This window comes from Calidris pugnax, unplaced genomic scaffold (genome assembly GCF_001431845.1).
Source record: "Calidris pugnax isolate Ruff unplaced genomic scaffold, ASM143184v1 scaffold252, whole genome shotgun sequence".
NCBI lineage: Eukaryota > Metazoa > Chordata > Aves > Charadriiformes > Scolopacidae > Calidris > Calidris pugnax.
The window spans coordinates 2,290,497-2,315,811 of NW_015091118.1; the positions used below are offsets into that span (position 1 = coordinate 2,290,497).

The window sequence follows — 25,315 nt, forward strand, 5'->3', positions numbered from 1 at the left end:
CCCTGGGGAGTCCCGTGCTGCGGCTTTGCTCAGTTTTATATCTTATCTTTGTAAATTATTATTACTGCATTTGAAACATAAAACACAGAGATTCCAATCATAATTGGACAGCTGATGCACTGCCACTGTAAAGGAGATGATTTTCAGAAAATGAGCATTCCCAAATTGTGCAGTCAAAGATATTTCCTCATTATGGAGCTGATGGGTCAGTGTAGCTGTGACAGTGTCACCAAATGCTGGGGATTTGGCTGTGGGTCTTGCAGCACCTCCAGCCATAGGGTGTGAGAATGTCAGGTTGCTTCATGAAAAAAGACAAGAAAACCAGAATGTTATTTTCTTTTTGTGGCTGCAGAAAAGCTGAAACCTGTAAAATAAACACTAAACTCGCTCTGCAGGGAAGCATCTCCTCTTTTTCTTTTTTTTTTTCTCAATTAATAAAAAAATCTAATATTTCTAGGGAATAATGAAAGGTCAAATGTGTAATATTGCTGCAGTTACCAGCTTGCCCTGACAGCTGAAGAGAAATGCAGTTCCTACACCCTAGACATGCAGCTGCCCAATTTGCAAATATAGGCCATTTATTACCCAGCCAGACTTCCAAGAATTGAGCATGTGGTTAATAATGAGCCCCCAAACTGATGGTGCATCTATTTGTGAGCCAAAAAGTCTGCCTGTAAAATTAGACTTTGAACTGAGGTTCTTTGAAGAGCTGCATCCATAAAAGCTGCATCTGGAATTGCATATCAAACAGGATGATGAAGGGAGAAAAGGTGGAAAGCTTCTGTCTCAGGTATGTAACCTTTAATCAATGTCAAACACTAACCTAGATGGTTTAAAAGAGAGGTTGTATAGAAAGTAAACAGTCAAAATGAAACTATCAATATACATATATATACATCAAAGATTGGCTACATATGAGGAGAGCTGAATTAGTTTGTAGCCATTTTTTCAGACCAGTTTGAGCCACCTGGTCTAGTGGGAGGTGTCCCTGCCCATGGCAGGGGGGTTGGAACTAGATGATCTTTAAGGTCCCTTCCAACTCGAACCATTCTACGATTCTACAATTCTGCCTGTATGTACTTACTTTGGTTAATGAATTAATTTTACAAAATACTCATATTCCATGTTTTGTCAGAAATATCATATTTTATTACAGTAGAACCTGCAGCCACATGCATAAATATTGGTGCAGTAAAATATATTGTCATTGTTTGTTTCCTGGCAATTGACATAAAATTGCATTTCCCATACATTTGTCTTTACCAATTTCACTTCACCAGCTAGACAAGCTGTTTTAAGAAGTAAACCAAAACTGCTATTTAAACATGCACCTTCTCTCTCCCTCCTCCTTTTATATGGTCAGGTAGGTTAAAATAGAAGCAAAAAAAAAAAAGTTTGCAGATAAATATTGATGTACAACAATTCAAGCTGCATACACAAGGTACTGTTGGGAACAACTATTCCTGAATATAAAAGTTCAATGAAAATAGATGATCTAAAAAAAAAGGAGAACAAAGCCTAATTTGCAGAGTCCAAATGGCTTTCTGATGAAAGCTCAACTTGGTCAAATAAATTATGATCTTTCTGGAATAATAGACTAATATTTACCTTTCACTCCACCCATATTCCTATCAGTAATATGTATATGCTTCCCAGGGTATTTAGGATCATGAGATTTTGTTTGTAGGCAGCTTCAAAGGTGGAAAATGAAAGACATCCTGTCATTATTGGTGTTGTGGCTGAGTTGGTAAATGATGCCTTGGGGTGGAGTTGCTCAACCACCATTTTTCATGAGTGTTTTGGGCTGATCCCTCATGCCCAGCACCTCACCTGTGCATCAGCCTGTGGCTCCAGGTGCTGAGACGCCCAGAGGGGCTTTTATGGAGAACTAGAATGAAAATGAATTTTAAGTCCACTTTGCAGTACCTTTGCCCACTTGGATGGCAATAGAGACTTGTGTCTTTTATTACCTATTGCAAACAGATGGGGAAAATGTTTCATTTTGAAATGGCCATGCAATTAAGGAGCTTGGTCCCTAATGACAAGCAAAGAGGACTTAGCACAGAATGTATCAATATAAAACAAGGAAATCCAACCTGTTAGGGACTGACACAGTATAATTAAATTTTATATTTGTTCCTGAAAGTGTATTGGCACAAACTGAGCTCATTAATTCTACATTAAAGCTTTTATTCTGGCCTGCCTATGACAACCCCTTCTAAGAAGGCTCTGTTTGCTAGATACCCAGGTGGCATTCACACATTTATTGCGCTATAGAAAGAGACTTGACAGGTTCTTATCACTTCAGTACAAATAAAAATGAACATTTGGAATTATGTAACCTCCTAAGGAAGCCTGATTCTTCATGATACTCTTCTAATTCTTATGGTGTAAATATGTACAACTTTGGAACTTATAACTTGTATAGTCCTCAGTCTAGAAACTGGCCAAATTCTGTCCATCATCTGCCAGAGGTAGAAAATATACCCCAAAACTGAATACAGTGAAACCTGACACAACAGAAACAAGGGGAACAGACGATGAGTTCATAGTTTAAAGCAGGTTTATACAAACCTGCTTTTTTATTTATGTGGTTTTTAAATTAGTGTTATACCAGATCTTTAGCCATAGCTCTCAAACATTTGTGAAAATTATCATTATGCTTAGTGAATATTGGCTTGAAGCCACCAAAGACAAGTGATCTGAAGATAAGTAAAGCACATTAGCAACTGTTCTGTTAGTTGCAAGTTGAGCACAAAATAATTTTTGAAAGAAATTACAACTTCCTCTGCTTCACCTGAGGCATCCAGATTTATAATTAAAGCACAGGGTTCAACTCATAAAAACTTAGCCCTTTAGAAGCTGTCTGAATATCTAGGTGCTAGTGTTCCTCCCAGTGTTGACTCAAGGTATAAATTAAGTGTTATCCTTAATAAGGCATCCATATGACTTGACTTAAATAATGCTTTACACTTGAAACAGCTGACCTGACACTGGTTCTGAATTGCAGCTCTGTTGCTGGGATTATTAAACTAGTACCATGACATCTGTGCAGCCACAGTTTCCGTTTGCAACCCATCTGCAGCTAATTGAATCATCCCATGCAGTCACACGTCTCCTTATAACCTCGACTAGGTTAACTGAGGTGGAATAATTGGAGCTAATTGTTGCAGCACAGACAAACCCTGGATAGAATTAGAACATTAAGGCATTACAGCACCATGTATTTATGCTAGAGGGCACTCATATTTCATTCTGAGCAGTAATAGAGCTTGGCATTTGTATAAGATATATCTTCAAAGCACGGTGCCAACATTTAACTTTCAAGGAGTGCTGTGAGGTAGGTGTGTACATCAATCCCTATTTTACAGATGAGGAAACTGAGGCAGAAAGGTTAAGGTATTTGACCCAGATCACAGCAGGAGTTAAAGGATGTTTAACAGGGCTGTCAAAGGATAACACTGAGATCAAGATGACTTGAAAATTACTCTTCTCAAAAAAAAAGCCAGCTCATTATATATACAGATCCTTACATCTATGTGTGCGTGCAGATTAATTCTGGATGTGGCTTTTTATTTTTAAAACCACAGAGCTTGTTTTCTTATTGTAAAATTCTGTGATAAAAATATATCAGTTTCAGGCTTTAGGAAGAGCACGTAAAGAGCTATGTCTCTGTCCCTGGCTTTCCTCCACAGTGCCTGTATAGTAACACGTTATTCAGTAATAGGCTGAACTTTAGAGACACACAGACCCCGTAGGTCTATAGGATAAGGTCACCTTGAGGATTTTATTTTATTTTGTCATTTTTCCTACTTGTTTTTCCTAGCCTTGGAGAGTTTCACTCCATTTCCAAATATTCAGTGAAGTATTGCAGTGGTGTCTGCAAACACAAGGTGTCATGAGATTCTGCCTCCTCCCCTTAACGGTGTTACACACCTCTAAGGACAGAAACCCACCTCAGTAGACAGCTCCTGCCACTGAGTTTTCACAGCTTAGGAAGGAAAAGGCTGAGTAAGAACAGGAAAAGGGAAATGATTTGTCTATGGCAGGAGACAGGTAAAGTTTGTCTCGCTTGCAGCCAGCTGTCAAGACTTCTTGTCTAGACACACTTGTCTGAATGACTCCACCAACCTGCCTATTTTGTGAGACTTTGAAAATCAACCATTTCATTTCCACAGCACAGCTCAACAAATTCCACACATATTCCAGGAATGTTTCTTAGGACTGTTTCATTTTGCTTCCTATGATCATTTATACAATTGTGTTCTTTAGAAAAGTGTTGTCAGAAAGCAAATACTCTGCTGTTCAACACATAAAGGTTCCTGAAAAGTTCATCTGTTACATTATAGTGTGGACAGTGAATTTTCCCATGAGAATCAACATAATGGAGGGATGTATGCAGGGACTTACAGAATATATACATTTCAAACACACAAGGACAACATTTGTGGCATGACGGATGGAGAGGAAGGAACAAAATCAATGAATGTTTTTCAGAAGAATTGCTGGCTTTCTAGAATAGGTGACCTTTTTTAAAACTCTCAGCCGCCTGACCTATGAGACTGTACCCCTGATTCTCTGTTTTGTCACCCCTCACCCTCAACTTTTTCCATGTTCCTTCACCTGAAGACAATGCTAACAGCTATGAGAGGGTAACTCTTCAGAAAGGGGCAGCTAATACTATGTCAGGATTCAGTCTCAGAAGGTGAGATCTTCTGAAGAACTGAATGGCATGAAAGATTGCTTCATGTTCTGTCCTGCCACTTCATCCAGGAGACTGAATTTGCAGTGGAAATATTTCACTGTGAGCATTCCTGTTGTCTCTGAACAGCCAGATTTTCATTGTCATCATCATTTTCCTCATATGAAACAAGACATTCAAGTGTGAGGGGTGACAAAACAGTGTAATGATGATGATTGCCTGGTTATTGAGAAGATAGGCTGCACGACCATTGGACAAGTAGGGTATTGATGCAGTTACATCACAAATAGGAGTTTTCAGAAACTACATTGCAAAGAAATAGGTTTTGATACCGTTGGTGGTGGTACTCAACCAGGAAAATACAGCCATCGCCAAGAGTCTTATTTGATCAGTAGCCAAAGACAGTTTTAAAAAGTTGCTATCAATGAACAGCTCATAGTAAATTTTAGCTGTCCAAAAATTATGGAAAAAATTAAGGATATTTTTGAGGAAATGGCAATCTGCTTATGGACAATCTGGACAGACTGGGTATGTTGCATAAAGTATACATTGTGAATCATAGTTCAGCTCTTGCCGTAGTCTGGAAGTCTCTTAGGATTTAAAGCAAGCTGAACAACTGACAATCTTGGAGGAATTCAAGTGTGGTTTTACAATATCTGGTTCAACCGACTGAACTGGATCACTCTCACTATCAATTATGTGTTTCACCAAGCATCTGGAAGCTTCATTGATGTTTATATTTTCCTGAAAGTCAAAGAGAAAGAGAGGTTGATTAGTCAATGTTAATTACACCATGTTGCATGTTTCCTGTGCATAATTAAACTTTTTTCTAGGCAACATCAAAAGTTTACTTTCCTTAATAAACAGCTTTTAAAATTTGACTGTATTAAGTAATGCTTATTGTAGTTTTTAAGTTAGTTAGGGTTTGGGTTTTTTTATATTATGATCCATATCTCCTTTAAATTTTACACAGAGTTCACTTCAAATTGCCCCAAACTCTTGGTGATTTAATTGCTTCAATAAACTAAACAAACAAATGCCAGAGGGCTGTTAAAGACAGATGCCTGAAGTAACACTCCAAAATCCCTATTTTACTGCTTGATTAACGGTTACCCTGATTTTCAAATTATTTATTACCTATCAGAAATCACAGCTATCAACAGCACTTATTTTTTAAAGCCTTTTCCACAGTTTCAGAAAGATTTCTGTATACAATGCTCACAATGAAAGCTGTAATGAACCAGATTCATTGAATAAATGATACAACCCCAAATTATTCACAAAACAGTAAAAAAAATTCCATATCACTCAGAGACGTCACTTATTTTTTGTTGAGGCTGACTTATCTCCAATGTACTGCTTCAGAAGAGATATATCACCATTGGTTTCATCTGAAAGACAGAAATCCTCACTCCAGGGATTTAGAACGAAAGGCAAAGCACGTCTTTTTCTACATGTGCCTTACTTCAGCAGCACATTTAACTTGCAGCAACCCTTACTCTGTAGAATAAGCAAAGCTGAAACAGTCTGATCAGGGAAACACAGCTCAGCACAGCATATAAAATAAGCAGTAATACTGAGTAAGGATTTTTTTTTTAATTACAGCCTCTGATATGCTTGGAATGAAAAGTCAAGCTTTCTGATATAAAAGACACTCTTCTACTTCAACTGCTGTCATTGATTATTTTATATGACACGGGATAGAAACCTCACGGTAGCTTCATCTTCTGGCTGATATAAAAGACACTCTTCTGCTCCAACTGCTGTCATTGATTACTTATTTTATATGACACGAAATAGAAACCTCACGGTAGCTTCATCTTCTGGCAAATTGTATCACACTCTTACATAAATACATATATAAATGCATACAAATATGTAGGTATATATATTTATCTGTATGCACATTCTCCCCTTGATCCATAAAGATTATGTTTTCATTTGCAATCTTAGACTGACACAGAGATATATAAATGCATACAAATATGTATGTATATCTGTATGCACATTCTCCCCTTGATCCATAAAGATTATGTTTTCATTTGCAATCTTAGACTGACACAGATTTCCAAGCTGAATCTGGAGTCTCTTGTACTGAGACCATCAATACCCACACATACAATGCCATGAAGTCTACCTTCATCAAACGCTCAGCATCAATTCAGCATCACTGATAAAATAACCTGCCAAATTTAACATGTGAAACTTATTTTTTCACTTTTATGTTCCAAAAAGTCAGATGAGTTGTTTAATTATGAAGTCCAACTATAAAAAAAAGGAAACAAAGGTACATGTGTGCATGCTTCAATATAGTACAATTACATGAAGATCAAAAGCTAAAATAATGGGTTCTGTGAGGCTGATTTCTAACACTCTTGCAATCAACAGCAAAGTTCCACAATCTCCATTGACCATCTCTTTGCACTACGGTATAGAGTTGAAATCTGGGGATCTAACTGAAAATGTTAATCAGTGCCAAGATTTCACAGTTTTCTCCAACTACACAAATGAACTTAAACATTTGAACTTTGAGCTGTAAAGAATATCAGTTGGATGTAAAAGCCAAAATCTTTAGACTAGTCATTTATGTACTAACCCCTAGAAAGTAATACGGAGCTGGGAATCAGCTCTGTACTGAGATGCTAAAATGTTACTGTGTCACGTGGCTCTCTCAGACCAGACAAAAAAATTCCTCAAGCATGCACCAAAAGTCTTTTTCAGGACACTGTGAAATTTTATTCCAAAAAATAGACAATGAAAAATATCTCAGTACTGCTTAGAAAGCTGAAGATAAAATAAAATTTTTAAATAGACAAAAAAATGCTCTTAAAACTCTTTTGCATTGTGTTTTCATTTATTAATGGACTGATAAGCATTTCATTTACCTATGTGCTGCTTCTCTCTTGGGATGCTGTTTTACTTCAGCCAGAACTCAAACCAAAGTGAAACTGGATTATTAAACCAAGTTTATACCTCTATAGCTTTTGGGGAGGAAGAAAGACAAATTTTAACTTGCGAGTATTGTTTTGACAAAAATCCCCAAAATATTCAGTTTGGGGAATAGGAAAGTTAAATACTTCTCTTTTTCTGCATTGCTCTTTCTCCTTATTAATGAAATGATATACTGTATTTGATTGTATTCTTTATTATGTTGTTAATTGCATTTTTGATTTAATTTTCTGTTTCCCTGGTAGGTGTCTGCCCAGACCTACTGAATATCTGTGAAATGGGATTAGATACAGACAGAGATCATCCCCAGCTCTGGCCATTCCAGCCGAAAAGCCTTCTGCTTCTAGTCCATGCACACCTTCCTCTCTGCACGGGAACCATCCCTCCAGAGGCACCTGATGAAATTTGTGACTGGCTTCTTACTCCTTCAAGTAAAGCATGCTGGTTTGCAAGTATTCACCATTTAAAGCATTTGTACCCATGCAATTAAAATTCTGCCTTTTGTTCTGTATGAGAGGAAAAGAATTAAAAGTCCCATCTATAGCATGTGTCAGATCAGAGCGGCATTTTTTTTTTATCCTGAACGTTCATATGAACTGTTTAAGCTGTTCACTAAGGATGAAAATTTCTGCTGGGGTAGAAGGGGAGCAAGAGAGAAAGAATTACTCTGGCAGACAGTACAGTTGTTTTTGAGCTTGTGTCTAGCTCCAGCCTTCTCCCATGGTTGAGATCACCAGTGGTACATGGGACAGATGAGATGTAAGATGTTAAGTCCCTTGCTGCAAGGAGCATGTGCTCGTGCAAACAAAGCAACTGCTACTGTCCCAGCCCTGTGCCTTGACCACTTCCTTTCTGATGTTACTATTGCCTTTTGTTACAACCCTAATCCTACGGTGTCTGCTCGGTGTCCCAGGTCTGTGGATTACACTTGGCTGTATTCTGGTCTGTATAATGAAATATTGATTTCTGCACTTCTCCTCCCACAGTCTGCTTTGAAAAAAATAAAAATCAATATTCTGCTAGGCAGTGAAGCAGCTGCAAACAGTAGAAGGTGATCTGCTATCCAAACACAGACACCCAGAACCCTGGTAATTTTAGAGAGCAGGAGGTGTTGAAAGGCAATCTAGGGAAGGACAGAGAAAAAGGAGCAGGTGAAAATCCACCCAACAACTACAAAGTGATCGACAATCAGAGCATAAGATTGGACAGAGAGGAATAATCACAGACACCCTAATAATGGTACTAAAACAGGAAAACTGCTCCAGTTATGCTTAAAAATAAAATAAATTACATTGCAAAACAGGAAGAAAATACAGGTGGGACAACAGAGTGAAATGGCGTCTTTCAGTGGGTCTTAATGTTGAAATGCCTTAACTGTCATCTCCTTTATGACCTTTTGCTCTGCACAAAACACCACAGGAATTGTGATGACTGCTGCAGTTCAGACTTGAATCTTCTCTTCTCTTCTCTTCTTCTCTTCTCTTCTCTTCTCTTCTCTTCTCTTCTCTTCTCTTCTCTTCTCTTCTCTTCTCTTCTCTTCTCTTCTCTTCTCTTCTCTTCTCTTCTCTTCTCTTCTCTTCTCTTCTCTTCTCTTCTCTTCTCTTCTCTTCTGGTTGCTTTCTGGTATAAAACTGCTCCCTTTCTACATTTGGTTACCTTCTTTCTCTGACTGAATCTGATGCTTCAGAGTCTTACCTTGAAAGTCAGTGTGAAGAACAACATGTATGCAGGCGTAGGTACCTAACATGGGCACCTGGGGAGGTCTCAGCCAGCACTGAGAGACGTGACCTTAGACTCTACTGCTAGAGTAAATGGAAATCAACCTCCCTTAAGTAAGCATTTACAAATTCTGAAATAGTCAGGTATTAGATGGGAACCTAGTAAGAATCACAGTTTCCACATTTTATTTCTATAATACACTAAAATCCAGGAGCAGGGATATGACCTTCAAGATGTTTTAAGCTACACTCCCCTGGAGCATGCAATCTGAGGGAACGGCTCCACATGCTCCCTTAGGAGAGCTCCCTGGGAAGCCATTGGCAGCAGAGCCTTATTAAGATCTTGTGCCATACTGTTGTGGTTGCGTTTCTAGGAAAACACAACCTAACAAGTCAAAAGCATGAACAGATGCATGAACATGAAATTCATGGATGGGAACTGCTGTGACTGCAACCCTGAGAACAAGATAATTTCTGTAATTGAATTCTTAGAGCTGGTTGAATATTCTCCAAGAAAATTGTTGGACTAAATGACCTCCAGAGGCCCCCTCCAACCCTCAGCAATTCTGTGATTCTGTGAATTTCCAGATTTTGGCCAGCACTAAATAACATATTTCATAAAAGTGAGAGCTGTAGGACAGCTCTAATACCTGCAGGATGATCCGAAGCAAATCCTTTTCTCTTGGTCACAGGAAACAAACTCTTCGGAGGATTCTGCACGGAGTGACTGTATATCTGAGCTGAAAGCTTCTGTCTTAGGTGTCAGTTTCATTTCTTGGTTTATGGCAGAAGCTGAAATATTTTCTAAGACTGTGCAGTGAGATTGGCTAGACATTTTTTTGGGTTAATTAAAAAGACTATGTAGGGAACTACACATCCCTAACTGGGTCTGGCAGTCTCAGATGGATTGCTTTGGTTTCAGTGACCAGATCAGCAGATTAGCTGTAGTGTGTCAGCCTAATTCAAATACGTGTCCAAGCCTCGTTTGTCTTTATGGAAATCAAAGCTACGTATCCTGTTCCGCTGCAAGTCTACAGAATAGCTTGGGGTTTTTTTCATCTTTCATAATAATTGTCCGGTCAGAAGAACCGAATAATATGATTTAAGCAAGGGGTAGTAGATCTTGGTACATTCACAGAGCTCACTGGTAAAATGAGCAGAATTGCTGTCCTTGCACTGTGGAAGAAGATCAGAGGCAAGAATGACTTTCTGAAGGTCACCAAGTAAATCAGTGGCAAAGACAACTCCTGATTAGTAGTCCAGCATTTGAGCACTATGACACACTGTGGACTGCCTGTCAGAGAAAAGCTGGAGAAAGGACAGATCATCCATGTTTCTGAGAGGAGGAAAGACTCTCTAGCTTTTTCATGGTCTAAATAGGATGTGTCTAAACAGCCCAGAGACTCAGTGATTCAGTGTCCAGGCCACGATGCTCAGCAGAGAAGGAGCTGTGTGCTTGGTCTACTTTGGTAGAGGTCTGAAAAGCACAGCTACCAGCCCTTCTGGGCAATTTGGTCAATGTCTTTTCACCTAGTTCTGTATTGCTGACAGCAGAATTACAGCAGGCATAATCACAGCACGACTGTGGTCAGTTGTAAGGTATTTCAAGGTTTTTTTTCTGAAGTAGGTATTTTCAAGCACGTTTACTTTTGCCTGACTTGTCTGTTTTGATGCCCAAGTTCCATTTTCGTTATTAAGTGATAATAAGCTTGAAATTGCTGCTTTTCTAGTCCAAGTCAAAAGCTTGCCTCTTTGAACTAAGAATGGTGGTAAAAACAGTTTAAAGGCTTGGAAATGTGTGTGAGACTCTCAGCTACCGTGGCCACACGTGCGATAATTAAATGTGTGACAGAAATTTCCTTCCTTTAAAAAGCCGCATCTTCCACAATAGTTGTGATAATGAAATTTATTAAAGAATTTACTATTAAGGTTATTTTTCAACTATCTAGGGGTGCACCTTTTAGACTGCAATCAATGCAAAAAAACCAAATAACCGTATGTAAAAGAGACCAGGCTTCCCACTGCGTATATGGTGATATGTGTAACCTACGACTACAGTGGATTGTGCTGTTGCCCCACAAGGCCCTTCTTACATGGCAAACTATCAGAGCAAGTTCTATCTTTGTAGGCAGCAGGAGATTGGAACAAGCTGAGTATTTCCTTTAGATTAATGTAAGAATCATAACTAATACATGAGAATACATTAGGTGGCTCAAAATCTTTATATTGAAGTTGTTAACTTAAGAAAAACAACAGCAGGGAATAATGCAGTGATGATTTTTGGTGTAGTCTGCCAATGCTACAGGTAAAAAATTCAAACCATTGACAGCTTGAAATACGGTAGGTGCATATATAGCATGTTACTTTCTGCAAGGCAACCACAACCAAAAGATGTATTTATAAATAATCACCTTTGTTTTCCCTAAATGCATAAATCATATTCAGTTTCCTCTGAAGGCTGTAAGATTTCCAAGCACGCCTCCAGAAAAACCTCTGGAGATCTAATTATTCCAGGATACTACAAAACAGAGATATTATTTATTTGAACTGCTAAAACTGCTACCTCAATATGAAGACTTCTCTGTCAGTGTTATTCTGCTTCAGGAAAGTTTCCATTCTCTATAGCAAACATAGCTAGGTTTTTCCCCCAGACCTGAGTTCAATTATTTAATATGCTCTAGGCTGAAAGAATACTAGAAACATGTTATATCCAGCATTTTAAAAAATAACAGTAATAATAACTTTTGTTTAGGAAAAAATGTGTAGGTTCTAGTTCAGAACTTAGACCAAGTGGGGAAATTGCTCAGTTTTAACTTAGCCTAAATGTTGTGATTCTGCCATCTTTAGTGGAATTGCTCTTTTTTGCATCATTTCAAAGTCAGGAGCCTCCAATTCTGGGTGGAAATTAGGTGTGGGGATTGCAGAATAACAAATCCCAGCCTTTGGTCTGTAGCAGCAGAGAACAGTCTGCTAACAGAGTCAGGTGTCCTCAACTCTCAAGGCTGCCTTTACAACGGCTGTTGAAGACAAGTCTTGTCATAGCTGGATTTCTTTGTGTTTCTACATGATTGCACTGGAAACCTGAGGACTGCTTGAGTTTCTGAGTCAAATAAAGTAAGAAATATCTAGATATTTATTTTGTTTAAAATAACTCAAAATCCTAATTCTATGTGGCATAGAAAAACTTGGACTGAATTTCCCTCTGTTGTGACTTTTTTAAACTTTTCATGTCCTTTACACTTCCCTAGTTCTGCCCAAGACTGGCTCCATCATCACAGTAAAACCTCTCTGCCACCTTTGAAATCATTTTTACATTTGTTCTCTTCCATGACCTGCAATAGCCATTGGCATGATAAATGTGGTTGCTCTTTTTAAGAGGTGGCAGGTGCTTTCTTGGGACTGATGTACGGAATTAATGGTACAGATTCTTTTCTCATCGGCCAAAGAGCAGTGACCAGCTGCATGACTTTGCTGATCCAAACCTAGAATAATGAAACTATGGCCCTGTACCCTTTAAACAGTGGTCCATCTTGTTCCCTCTGATTCTCTTTGAAGTCTCTTAGATGTAGGCATTTTAAAACAATCTGCTATTCATTTCTCTCCACATGATTTTTGTGACGGATTTGCCCTCAGGTCTTATTTTTCAGTGAATTGGTTCTTGTCCCCAAGAAATGTAGGCTCACGTACATGTCAGAAATGAAGAAAAAATAATTCTGAAGGAAACAGTCATACACAGTGTTACTCAGCATTGTTGAACTGAAGCCTGAAACCTTGCAACCAAATATTTTATGTTATTTGTGGCCTGAAAGGCAGCTGGACAATGAACAAAATATTAAAAAGGGGCAGAATATGCAATTCTTATACAAATAATAATAATTTGTCCTGTAATAATCCCCTTAACTCTCCACATCTTCTTTTTGCAGCTGCTATTCCGGATATTTTGCTCTCAAAGTTTTCTTTTTTTTTTTCCTAGAATAATTAGCTTTCTGCCACAATCTGAGGTAAGAGGTCTTGGCCTCTTTCTTAATCAGAACTAGCCACTGTCCATAGTAAATATTTGATTAGCGTAGAGAGGAACACTGGATTCTGGTGACCTCATCAATGAGAAATCATTCAGCAGAAATCATCACAGACTTGAATTCAAATCAAGTACTGCACATGCAGGAATAAGAAGTAACCTGTCTGCAGAGCAAGATAATTTACACACTCTCCTAGACCTAAATGTCTCCCTAAAAATTGCATTTTGAAGAAATAGTGACTAGTTTTGAGGCTGATTCTGTAGGAAAGCAAAGACACTGACCACAAATACATCTCAGCCCAGAGCTTGTGCAATGCTTGAGGCAGACTAGGACATGCCGCTAGTCACCTGGTGTTACTTCTGCTGACTACTAGTGAGACTTTTTTAAGTATTAATGCTTAAAGAAGACAAGACCAGAAAAGCAAAATACAATTATACACTCCAAAGGTATTTAAGTAACTTTCCTGAAGTCCTCAAAATAAATTTTAAAAGTGAATGCAGCATTTTGACTTTCAGTCTACTATCTAGGTCAAACACAGCCAAACTGTTCACATTTAAAACATTCAGACATTCTCTAAAGCTGTTAATGATGACACCAGGTTATAATCAGAGAACACGGTAAACATAATATCCATTCAGCTGTTGTGTTCAAATCAGTATTTTACATTCCAGCTCTCCAAATCTTGCACACAGTGAGGTTATCTGAGAAATCTCAAATTGATGTACAGGAGCACTGTACCATGGGCCTTTTACCCTGAAAGTCCCAGTGCCCTTTCTGGTTTTTATCTCCATTTTCCTGTAGGCGATCAGGAAATCTGTACCAAGGCAAGGAACTGAACCTCAGAGAAGCTCATTCAGCACTTTGACCACTGATCTTTCCTTCCTCTCTCCCCAGATATACGGCTTTTTTGAAAAGGCTTTTGAGAATGAGATCTTACAACAGTAAGCATCATACAAGCTCTACAATAGACTAACTTTTTTTCTGGAATCTAACACAATAAAACTGTTGTCTCGAATCAGCATTTCTCAGGCAAAGTGGTTATATAAATATTTAGAGATAATATTCACTGTTAAGAATTATGAAAAATATCCTCATATCATTCATAAGAGGTAGCTTTTGTATCTTGCCAAAGGTCATCTTCCTCTCCAGGCTATTACGCAGTAAGTTGTTGGCCCGTTACATACTTTACTGCTGGCCAATCATATTAGAGCAGCTGCACTTCAAAACGTTGCATATAGTTTGCTTTTCAATAAACAATTAGAAATGTATTCATTTCAAAATTAACCTTTAATTAATTCCTCCAAGAATGGAGCTCTGCAAGGTACACATTTCGACTGTGTGAACTGCCTTATGAACCAATTTCTCTGTACTCGGATAAACATTTAAAAAGAATTGGAAACGTTACCTTGGCGGATGTTTCAAACCAGCCCACAAACCCATTCTCTTTGCAGAACTGATCCATCTTGATGCCGTTGTTCATAAGAACATCTATTCCCTGGTCGCATTTGTTTGCTAGGAGGACTGTTGGCACAGGTTTGCCATTTGGAAGAACCAACTTAGAGTCCAAATCCTCTTTCCATTTTGTCACTGCTTCAAATGTTGCAGGTCTTGTAACATCAAAGACAATAAAGGCCCCCATGGCTTCTCTGTAATATACTCTGGTCATGTTTCCAAATCTTTCCTGACCTGTGATGAAAAAAGTGGGAGGGGAAAATAATACCAATTTATAAAAATCACTGCTTCCATTCTAGTTCAATATTTCATAGCAGGTTTTCTAAGAGAACATTATTGAAGGTAGGACTTCATTTTTTAAGTCTGGGAAGCTACTGTTTGTCTAAATAAGTACCATGCTAGACTCATTTGTATGAAAATGCAAGAGTACAGCATGAAAAAGGAGTTTTAAAGCAAACATCCAAGGAAATTTGATTACTTTATGACAAGCTTGAACTCCAGTGTACAGTCTTATGAAGCTGCCAAATTTCTAGATCTGTCAACAATACCAAGGGTCTTGGTGTGTGTTATAAGACTTAAAACAAAACATCTAGGTACCAGATTGGAAACTCTTTAGAAACATATGGCATTATGTGGGAAATATCTAACACAACTGATGTGCTTGTGCATGACGGGGATGCTGTATATTCTCATGCAAGTGATAATAATCAACAGTAACATAATTAAGCTCTGGAGCCATACCAGTCATTGGAGTCATTGTAAATTTACCTTTACTGGCAAACTAAAACCCAGAGGTGATAAAGGTGAATTTAAAGCCTTACAAATGTGGAAAGTGTTCTAAGAAATGGCACAGCACTAATGATATGAAGAGCTATGTTGCTGTAGTGAAAAGATCTGGGAGGAGACATTTCACACTAGATCAGTTCAGAAGATTTATGGGGTTTATTGGCTGAATGCAAAGTGTTTTCTGGGAAGTTATTTACAGTATTTTTGTGAGCTAACAATATACTATTATGTTCAAGCATGGACATTTGTAAATATCTATCATTTTATATGATTAACAGTGTAAAAGTTAACACACCTGATGTCAGGATGTGGTATGTTGATTAGCTGTGCATTTGTTAATATAAATGCTGTTTTCATGGTAACTTTGAAAAAAATGTTTCCAAGAATGGAAATAAATTACAGATAATTTTTCTTCAAGAGTGAAAAAATAGAACTTCCATTGATGTCTACTGCTGAGCTGTGATCCAAAAAAGAAGAATTATAAATTCCTGAAACATCTCACAACAGCAGCCTTTAAACAAGACTATTCTTGTATTTAACCATATGCTTCCATAGCTGAGAAAAAGTGCTATGAAAACAGACAACTTTCATTGGAAACCTGTTTCTAGACTTATTTTCTAAATGTGCATAATTCTGAGTAGGTTAGAAAGACAAGAAGATTGGCAGTCTGTCCCTGACCCTAGGAAGGTTACCTGTGGAGGTTTTATCTGATGGAAATTGTGCTGTCAAATGTAAGGTTGGGTTGAGAAGAGAAGGGTGTTGATTACTAGGCTTCAAGACCATTCATTTAATGGAAATAGCATTGAATGCACTTACGGGGTCAACACCATCTGTTAACGACATTTATCTTTGGTTTTATGCACTAACTGTTGCAGCAAGGAGAAAGCCATTCACATGATACAAAAACAAAAAATGGATGTCTGTCTGCTCCAAATTCATGTTAGATTTTTCTTTACCTTAAACAAAACACTGCATCCTATTGATAAAGCAAGATAGAAATGTATCATTTCTGGGAACATGAGGTCATATTGAAAATTTCTTATGGCTATGCTTTATATAAATGTCTTATGATTCCTATCAGTGGGCTAAATCAGATGAATGGCTAAGTCATGTGCTATTCAATAATCTCCTTGTTGAGAAATTTTTTTTCATCTGCAAGAAGGTGCCTTCAAACAAAAGTCAAGGTCTGATTAGAAACTTTGCAGTGAGGAAAGCAACAACATGTACAATTAGGTTTTGATGCATAATGTATTTCAGTGATTCTTTATACTTCTCATGCAAAGTTCTTGAGATGCTTGAGCTGTAGATGAGATGTAGATGGTGTAAGAACAGCTAAACTTGGGCCTTACACATATTTATTGTGACACAGATCTCTAAGGTAGGTGGGACGTATTGTCATAGAACATGAACTAAATTATTAAGTTGCAGCATAAAATCATTCATCACACACAAAGTTATTAGAAAAATAAAAGGCTCCTATGATGTGATCTTCTATCTAGTAGTGGCCCATAAATTTCTGACAGATGTTATGACACACTGCTTCTAGGTGCTTTTGGAGATACCTAGGTTTCTCACTGCACAGAAAAGCCACAGTGTTTGTAAAAGCAGCTTTGTGCTGAAGGACAGAGATTACAAATTTCCATTATCAATCACTTCAATGAAAGATAAATAACGGTGCTGCTGGCTGAATAACGTGCCTAAACCCTTCTTGAAATATTTTTTTTCTCCCATTAGTTGCAATTAATATATGAACATACCTGTCATAAAGACACTATGCAACTTTGAATGGAAAAAAGAGGTAGTTTGTAAACCACAGACGATTAATTTTATGTCATTTGTGTAATGGCTTTGCTTTTATTTAATTTACATTGTGAAAAAAAATTATCTCCAGTGTTTGCATTCTGCTTGGAGAGCTAAATATTGTGTCTAAGGATCCAGGAGGACTTTTTTTCCAAAGATTCTCATTTACATGAACAAATGCCTACCTTAATATATGAGGTTCCTGAAATTTTTTCATTTATCAGAATTACTCATGAAAATAGGCACTGTTTGATGTATTAAAGGTGTCAGAACCTGGCCTTAGGTTTTCAGCAACACAATGGCTTAAGCAGTAATTAGGCTAGAAAATAGATCAACAATTAGGTATTCAGTGGTATCTGGCAGGCAGCCTTGAACATTAGAATCTGCTTTACTGCAAGAAAGACTGAGGAAGATGGGGTTTGCTTTTCATTGGAAGGGTCAGAAACTTGTGAAAGTCAGAAACTTGCTTGTTTGATCTGGCCCATTGTATTTTACTGCATCCCTTGCAAGGCCACTGTCACCTGGCATCGAATTCCATGGGTTTGATGGCCTTTGCCCATGGAAACGGCATTTTACATTGGGATTCATCAGCCCTAATTCAGGTTCCAGAAAAATTAGCTGGGTATATCTAAGATTAGGGTCCCTTTATAGTCAGAGACTGAGAAGAGGTATCTAGAGGGCATATTCTCAGCAAGGGTAGACATTTAAGAGTGGTCAGGTAAGTTTCATTATGGAGGTATTTAATCTCTACCGTCAATCCCCTGGTGAGCCCAGGGTGAGTAGCTCATGCTCAGATGGCTCAGGACAAGATGTCTAGTTGTTAAACCAGATGAATCCTACCCCACTTTGAAGTGAACCAGTGAGATCAAGGTGCCAAAGGAACAAGATTTCCATTGAAAGGAAGGACTCCCTTGTCCGAATGGCACCTGCCTGCACATTTATCTTAATCTCAGTGGCACCTGTGCAGCAGGGAAAGGTATCATTTCATGGGCTGAAAGCAATCAACAGCTGAATTTTCAGTTTATAAAAATGCACCCCACATAAATTTGCCAGCATGACTTGTACGGAAATCTACAATATTCATTAACCACTATCGTCTCCAATAAAGTTATAAAAACTAATGATAAAGTGCTACAAGTCAGACAAATTCCACCATTGTGCCCACAGTATCTGAAATACAGTGCAAGATAAAAATTGATTAAAGCTGCCTAATGACCAGTTTTACAACGGGTTTTACTTCTTGCCACCATCCCTCATCCTAAGAGGCAAAAGCTTCTGGGAACCACTGTGTTTTACAAAGGGCTTTTAGCCAACACTGAGAAGCTGGAATGTGTGGAGAATATTTAAACATTTTTTAACTTGCACTTCAAAATAACTTTTAGAATTTTCACCCTTGAATTGAAGTCATTGTCTTTATGCACTGAAACTTAAGCCAGCCTTGAGGTGGTGTTCACCACCCTAGGATGTAGAAGAGTAGGCTGTGAGCAGAATCTGGCCCAGTGACCCCCCACAAATCTAAACTGAAATAAAATCAGCACAGTGAGGGACTTATTTATGTTTGCAGAACAGTAATTTCAAGGTAACTTAGCCTAGAAGTCACCATGACTATCTTATTTATGCATATGTACCGCAACACTTAGCAGCTAAACTGCTGAGGATGTGCTGTGCCTAGCATTAGTGAACAGTCTATTTACTCCTTCTGGAGCATAACAGCCTTAAAAACTTTACATTTTCAGGAACATTTGCCTGCATCTGTGCAAACATTGCTGTTTCCAAAAGTAAAAGTTGCAGGGAAATGAAATGAAACTTTTCTTTTGCCACTGGTATTGTGTGGATGTCTCCAATGCATCGGTCCAACTCTTTATGAGGTGAGATCATAGAATCATAGAATGCTTTGGGTTGGAAAGGACCTTGAAGATCATCTTGATCCAACCCCCCTGCCATGAGCAGGGTCACAAACCACTGGACCAGGTTGTTCAAAGCCCCATCCAGTGTCCAAGTGGCCTTGAGCACTTCCAAGGATGGAACATCCACAACTTCTCTGGGCAAAACCTGTTCCAGTGCCTCACCACCCTTACATTAAAACCTTATATCTAATCTAAATCTCCACTCTTTCAGTTTAAAACAGGTACCCTTTGTCATATCACTGCAGTACCTGATAAAGAGTCCCTCCCCATCTTTCCTGTAGGCCCCCTTTAGGTACTGGAAGGAGCTATAAGGTCTCCCTGGAGTCTTCTCTTCTTCAGGCTGATCCAGCTTTGTAAAAGTAAACCAATGTATTTTTGGTAGCGATGAATAATCCAGCCCACACATACGCAGCAGGAGAGATAACGGTGATGCTGACATGGCTGTGAAAAAGTAGCAGTGGAGGGGGGAGGCTCCAAAGTGCTGCTCTCTGCCCTCTGCTGCACTCACAGAGCTGCTCCCGGCAGTAAATCTGCAGCTAAATCTGGTCTTCAGAGAAATCTCAGGGCTGTACAGACATGAAAAAGGGGCAGCAGCACTGAGAGCAGCCTTGCAGAGAAGTGAACAGGAAATACATGCAGATCAGTTATCTGCAATAGCCGGTTTCTTCAAAAGTGGTCCCAGCCCGCATCTGCAGGGCCACCCCCACCACAGCCGCCTGGCTCAAAATAAGATTAAGAGTTTCTTCCAAAGCTTTCCTTCTAACAATCTGCTAGTGAATTTGTAGTATACTCACAACGAGGCAGCAGAAAAGATGAGGGAAAAAACCAAAATTGACCAAGGAGCAAGACTTAAAGATGTATGACACAGTAGTAGAGGTGGTGGCACACTTCAACGGGGACATGAACACCGAAACTGGGAATTTGGGACTTTTCAGTGAAATAAAATGGAACTGTTGGGAGGAAATTAAAGACGAGGAGAATTTTACCGTGTATATCTCTGCCCACACACAGTAGTGAAAATTCAGTCACTTGAAATTTAGGCACTTCACTGAATCAGACAAAAAATCATAGATTTTAATGCCAGTGTGTTGTTAGAGATATCATAACATCATAAACCATTTTGTTTATGATGTTTTGTCCAATTATTCCTGTCTAACACCTATAGCTTCAGCAATATATTATGTGTTAAAGGAACACAAGTCAATGTAATAATATGTGATGCAGGACCTACCTTATCCTTTAATTTATGTTCTAATGCTAGTTATCCTTATTTTCAACATTTATCTTTGATCTAAATAAATACAGTTTTATCAGATTTTGTTATAGTTTTGTTTACCAAATTAAAGAACATAGAAATATGAACTGTTACAGAAATAGAGACTACATTTAACTATGAAATTAGACAGCACTAGGTGAACCAAATTTCCTTTTTCTTCTTATGTCTGTAAAGGGTAAACTGCTTGCCTTACCATGGCTGGAATATTTCCCCCCTCCTATGAAGATAAGCTTGACACTAGTTTTACTCAAAACATATTTGAGAAAATAATTTCTAGTTTTATAAACAATTTACTACCCACACAGTGAAGTGCAAGGAAGAGCACACATTACCCTTAGCAGTAAGTTCATTTGCTGTATAATGGAGAGGGAGGAAAGGATGTAAGATCTAAAATGATACCTGAGACATATACATATAGACATTCATGCACATATATACATATCTATTCATACATTGATACGTTTGCAGCATTTGCTTACATTCAAGATATCCTAAATGCTAAGCCAACATCCTTCAGCTTGGTTAGAGACCAAAAATTTATTGCTTTGCCCCCAAAGATAAACAGGACCTAGTATCAGAGATCTACCAAAAAAGAGAGGGTGTTCTGAGACCAGAGCATTTATTTTCCTCCTTATCTTCGCATATTTGTGTTTTACAAGGGGTGATGTATGATCAACCATATTTCTAATGATTTTTACTCCACTTTCATTTTTAAACATTCTTTCTCACCAGCTGGTTGCCTTACTCATGGTAACGCCTGTGCCAGCACCACACTAATCTGAATTCAGTGTGCTGCTTACAGAACTTGTTTTCTATGTGTATCTATCAACAGCTAAAGCTCCTTACACAGAAGTCATTAAAACTGAGACACGAACTCTTTTTATTACCGACCGCTGTCTTGACCTTCACAGAGGTGCTTTGAATTGAGCAATTCATATGAAATTTAGTACGGTGCTGTAATTCTCTCTGTCATGTGTGATAACTCAGAAAGCATGCTAGTCATTCAGTACTACAACTCGGTGTAATTGCTTCTGCAGCCTGACTGAAAGCTACATCATATGATCCGCCAGCACATGATTAGTAGTGTAATAAATCTCTGAAACAAGGCATTAAAAAATTCTTTCTTTCACTCCCTGATGCATTCAGAATTTACTATTAGATGTTCTTTTCTTATACAGAAAAGTTTTGCTGGATGCATATCTATTTATTATTACAATTGGTCACCGGTGAGCAATAAAAGCAATGCTTTCCCTATTATTCCAACTTTTAATAAAACAAACTGAGCATATATGTATTTAAGACCATAAACACACAAGACTACACTGATGTGGAAGAAAGCTGAGGTTATGCATGCTTTGCATAAAGTAGTGTTGTTGCATAAGTTTTAGTACCTTGGTGCCAAATTCAGAGCTCAGACATGAGGCAGCTAAGTGTAGAAGAAAGGCACTCCTTCTGCCGATAAGAATGTCAAGAATTTTCTCATTTCACTAGTTTTACTCAGTGCCGTTCCAGACTAGATCACTGAACCCGCAGCTCAGGCCACAGGCTGGCACAGTTGCCTAACAGCTGATATAATGTTCACCTCTATTCCTTACTTAACAAACCTAACTTCTTAATTTAATAGACTTTTAAAAATGCCCTCCTTTTTGCTGTAACCTATTGTTTTCTAGCTGTACTTGGCTTCCTACATACACTAAAGTGAAGATGATTGCTTACAGCATGAGAAATATGCCACCAAGATAAACTGTTATTTTGAGGACTGAATCAAAAATGATTAATTCCTAGTAAATGGGGTGGCAAAAAAAAAAAAGTTGTGGTTGGTTGAAGCCAAATATAAAAAAGCTGAAGCACTGACAGCAACAATGTCAATTTCTTTATTTTTTTAATTATGTAAGCATGCAAGCATGCTGGACTTCTTTATTCTTCTTCTCCCAGCAGAGAGTAAATTATTTTTTTTTTGCTTGATGTTGGAATAAGGACAAGTAAACATGAGTAAATATATTTTTAGCAACCAGGATTATTGCCAAATGGAAACGCTTCTCTTTTCAAAGCATGTCAGAAGTTGTTTACATTTCATTGGGCCAAAGGAAGGAAGGTAGGAGAGAGAGGAAGGAAAGGAAGAAAGAAGGTATTTCGATAAAGTAACTCAGTGATAGTTTTTTTCCTTATTTTTTAAACTATAAAAATAATTTTAACCATCTTATGGAATGCCTCATCTCTTCCACCAAATTAAGTAGATGTAACAGGAAATTCTTGTTGCTCTCCCTCCTACCACAGAGCTCTATCTGTTAGTCTAATGAGGGAAGCTGAACAGCAGCAGCTGCAGGGGAAGAACTGGGGCATTTGGAGAGAGGTGCCCATGTCCCCACACATGTCTAAGGGGTTGGGAGAAAAACCCGACAGGGCAGGTTTCGCTCTGACACTCCTTGTTTGGGAGTGTGCTGGCCTTAGGGAAGCTCCAAAATTTCAATCTGCCCTTCAGCTTTTCTCTCCTCAATCTCCTCTCCCCCACTGTGTGGGCACTGGTAGTTTCCAACTAAAAGATTAGTACAAATGACTTTGGGTCTATATTTTGCATTGTCTTATGGAGCAAAGGGTTCTCCTCCGTACTCACCCGCAATATCCCACAGCTGCAGCCGTACCACAGTCTCAGGATCCCAGCTCAGCACCTTCAAGGCAAAGTCCACCCCGATGGTGGCCCGGTAGTGGGGGGAGAAGTTCTGGTGGACATAACGTTTGATGATGCTGGTTTTGCCCACTCCCAGGTCCCCGATCACCAGCAGCTTGTAGAGGTGCTCCTTCTGACTGTACTTCTGCATCTTTCCTGTGGCTGTGGCTGCTCCCTGCGAACTCCTTGCATGCTCTGCCCGAGGAATCCTGCCAGCCCGAGGGGGAGAGAGGGAGTGAGGAACCGGGGAGGGAAGGAGAGAAGGTAGGTGGAGGCTCTTTGCCTTTGTACGGAAGCAGGATCACCAGGTCCAGCCGGCAGCCCTGCTGGGAGATGAAGTAAGCAGGGGACTGGGGGAAGAAAGTCTCCCAGAAAGTTTTGTGCGTATGTGTGGAAAGGTCAGCACGAGGTGTGTCTGGGATTAGTCTGGCTACTAAAGGCTTTGCAGAAAAAGTCATGCAAAAGTCCCCGTTCCCTGTTTCGCTCCTCGCTGGAAGGACAGTGTTTCTGTTGTGCACTGGTTTTACATACTTGTTTTAATCACTGTCTTCTCGGTGATAATTTATCACCCTATGCTTGTTTCCAGACATCTTTAAAATGCCAGTCACTGCAAAAAAGCAGAAATCTCCTTTCAGAGGCTTCACGCCTCCAGTGAAGTGCAAAAATTAAACCGGTGTGACTTTAACTTTAGATGTGACTTGGTTTTAATCAATGTAAGTCAGTGTGAATGCAGCTATATCACTAGAAGTGGCAGTTATAGCAATATAAAACATCTTTCTATGTGTTCATGCTAGCAGGGCTGTGTGAATTTAATTATAACAGATACATATTTTTAAGTTTCATTAACAAAATTGTGATTGTCTGTCTGTACCTATAAGCATGCTCACATCTAATGAATTCAGCACACAGCTCATGCTTTGTTTTTTTCATACAAATGGACTAAAATTCAAAAAAATCCAGATTTATCCCATGACTCCGATAATCAGAAGTTATGAAAGCGTAACAGCATTAGAGCATATGAATGCCAGCGTCTCAACAGTCTTCTCTTTTCCAAAATAAGTGATATCAAACTTGCAAACAAATGAACACATTTGAGTAAATAATTTCACTGACACGATTGACCCTATGACTTAAACAGAGAACACAGTGAGAGTTTCAACTTGGCAGCTTAGCTGGAGACCCCTGTGCACTACTTAGAGGTCATTGATTCTTTCAACAGTTTTGGTAGCAAACCCCCAGTACTTTAATATTATGTGAAGCTCATCCATGAATTATTTTCACATTTATTGATGATCTTGATAAAATGAAAACACTTTACTGAAATACTATTTGATGGAGTTCTTATCTGAATGTACACTGAAATGGTATTAGAAATTTGTCATCTATCCAAAAAGCTGGATTCTAGTAGACAAAGAATTCAGAACACTTATGTTATGCGATCTTTATTTTACACTTTACTGAAATATTATTTGATGGAGTTCTTATCTGAATGTACACTGAAATGGTATTAGAAATTTGTCATCTATCCAAAAAGCTGGATTCTAGTAGACAAAGAATTCAGAACACTTATGCTATGCGATCTTTTATAATCAGTCTTTAAAGTCAAACTTCAAAGTTTGTATATATGCACACAGAGAAAGTGGAAACAAGTAAATTGAGGAGAGAAATGTCTTGCTTTCCTTAAAACTTTTTATTTTTAATAAGAGGCCTTTTTTTCAATAAGATAAATTATCTTTCCAAAAACAAGCTGTAATTTGAATCTTTCTGTTTGGAGAAAAAATTTTAAAGGACTTAGCATTGTTAGCTACAGACATCATCAAATACTACAATTTGAGAATCAAACTAGTGCACTCAAATCAGCTATGACCTTTGCATGATTGAAGCTTATTATTGTTGCTACAGGTAGCATAAGCTCTGTGAATCTTACCTTCAAAGCACTGCTATTTTCAGAGAGGATCCAATACCTAAGCACTTCTAAGCACTCACAATTTCCCTGTAAAGTTGAAGATTTCCCATTTTAGAGGTTAAAAAAAAGAAC

At 38.4% G+C, this 25,315-nt stretch overlaps 1 protein-coding gene across 1 annotated transcript; it reads right to left on the minus strand.

Annotated features, from left to right (window-relative positions):
* Positions 1-1,199: 1,199 nt before the first annotated feature.
* RAB38 (RAB38, member RAS oncogene family) lies at positions 1,200-23,440 on the minus strand. The gene is made up of 3 exons (XM_014958268.1): positions 23,224-23,440; positions 14,794-15,074; positions 1,200-5,446 (listed from the first exon to the last, which is right to left on the minus strand). The coding sequence occupies exons 1-3, from the start codon at positions 23,426-23,428 to the stop codon at positions 5,294-5,296; spliced, it is 639 nt and encodes a 212-aa protein (XP_014813754.1). The 5' UTR covers positions 23,429-23,440; the 3' UTR covers positions 1,200-5,293.
* Between the last annotated feature and the right edge of the window lie 1,875 nt (positions 23,441-25,315).

What these genes read in the sequence shown, in the direction of transcription:
- RAB38 (XM_014958268.1), bottom strand. Translation starts at nt 23,428, where the DNA reads ATGCAGAAGTACAGTCAGAAGGAGCACCTCTACAAGCTGCTGGTGATC. An exon ending in GCAGCTGTGGGATATTGCGG is followed by an intron (nt 15,075 to 23,223) that starts GTGAGTACGGAG and finishes TTTTCATCACAG; the next exon opens with GTCAGGAAAGATTTGGAAAC. An exon ending in GGTTTGAAACATCCGCCAAG is followed by an intron (nt 5,447 to 14,793) that starts GTAACGTTTCCA and finishes TTTGACTTTCAG; the next exon opens with GAAAATATAAACATCAATGA.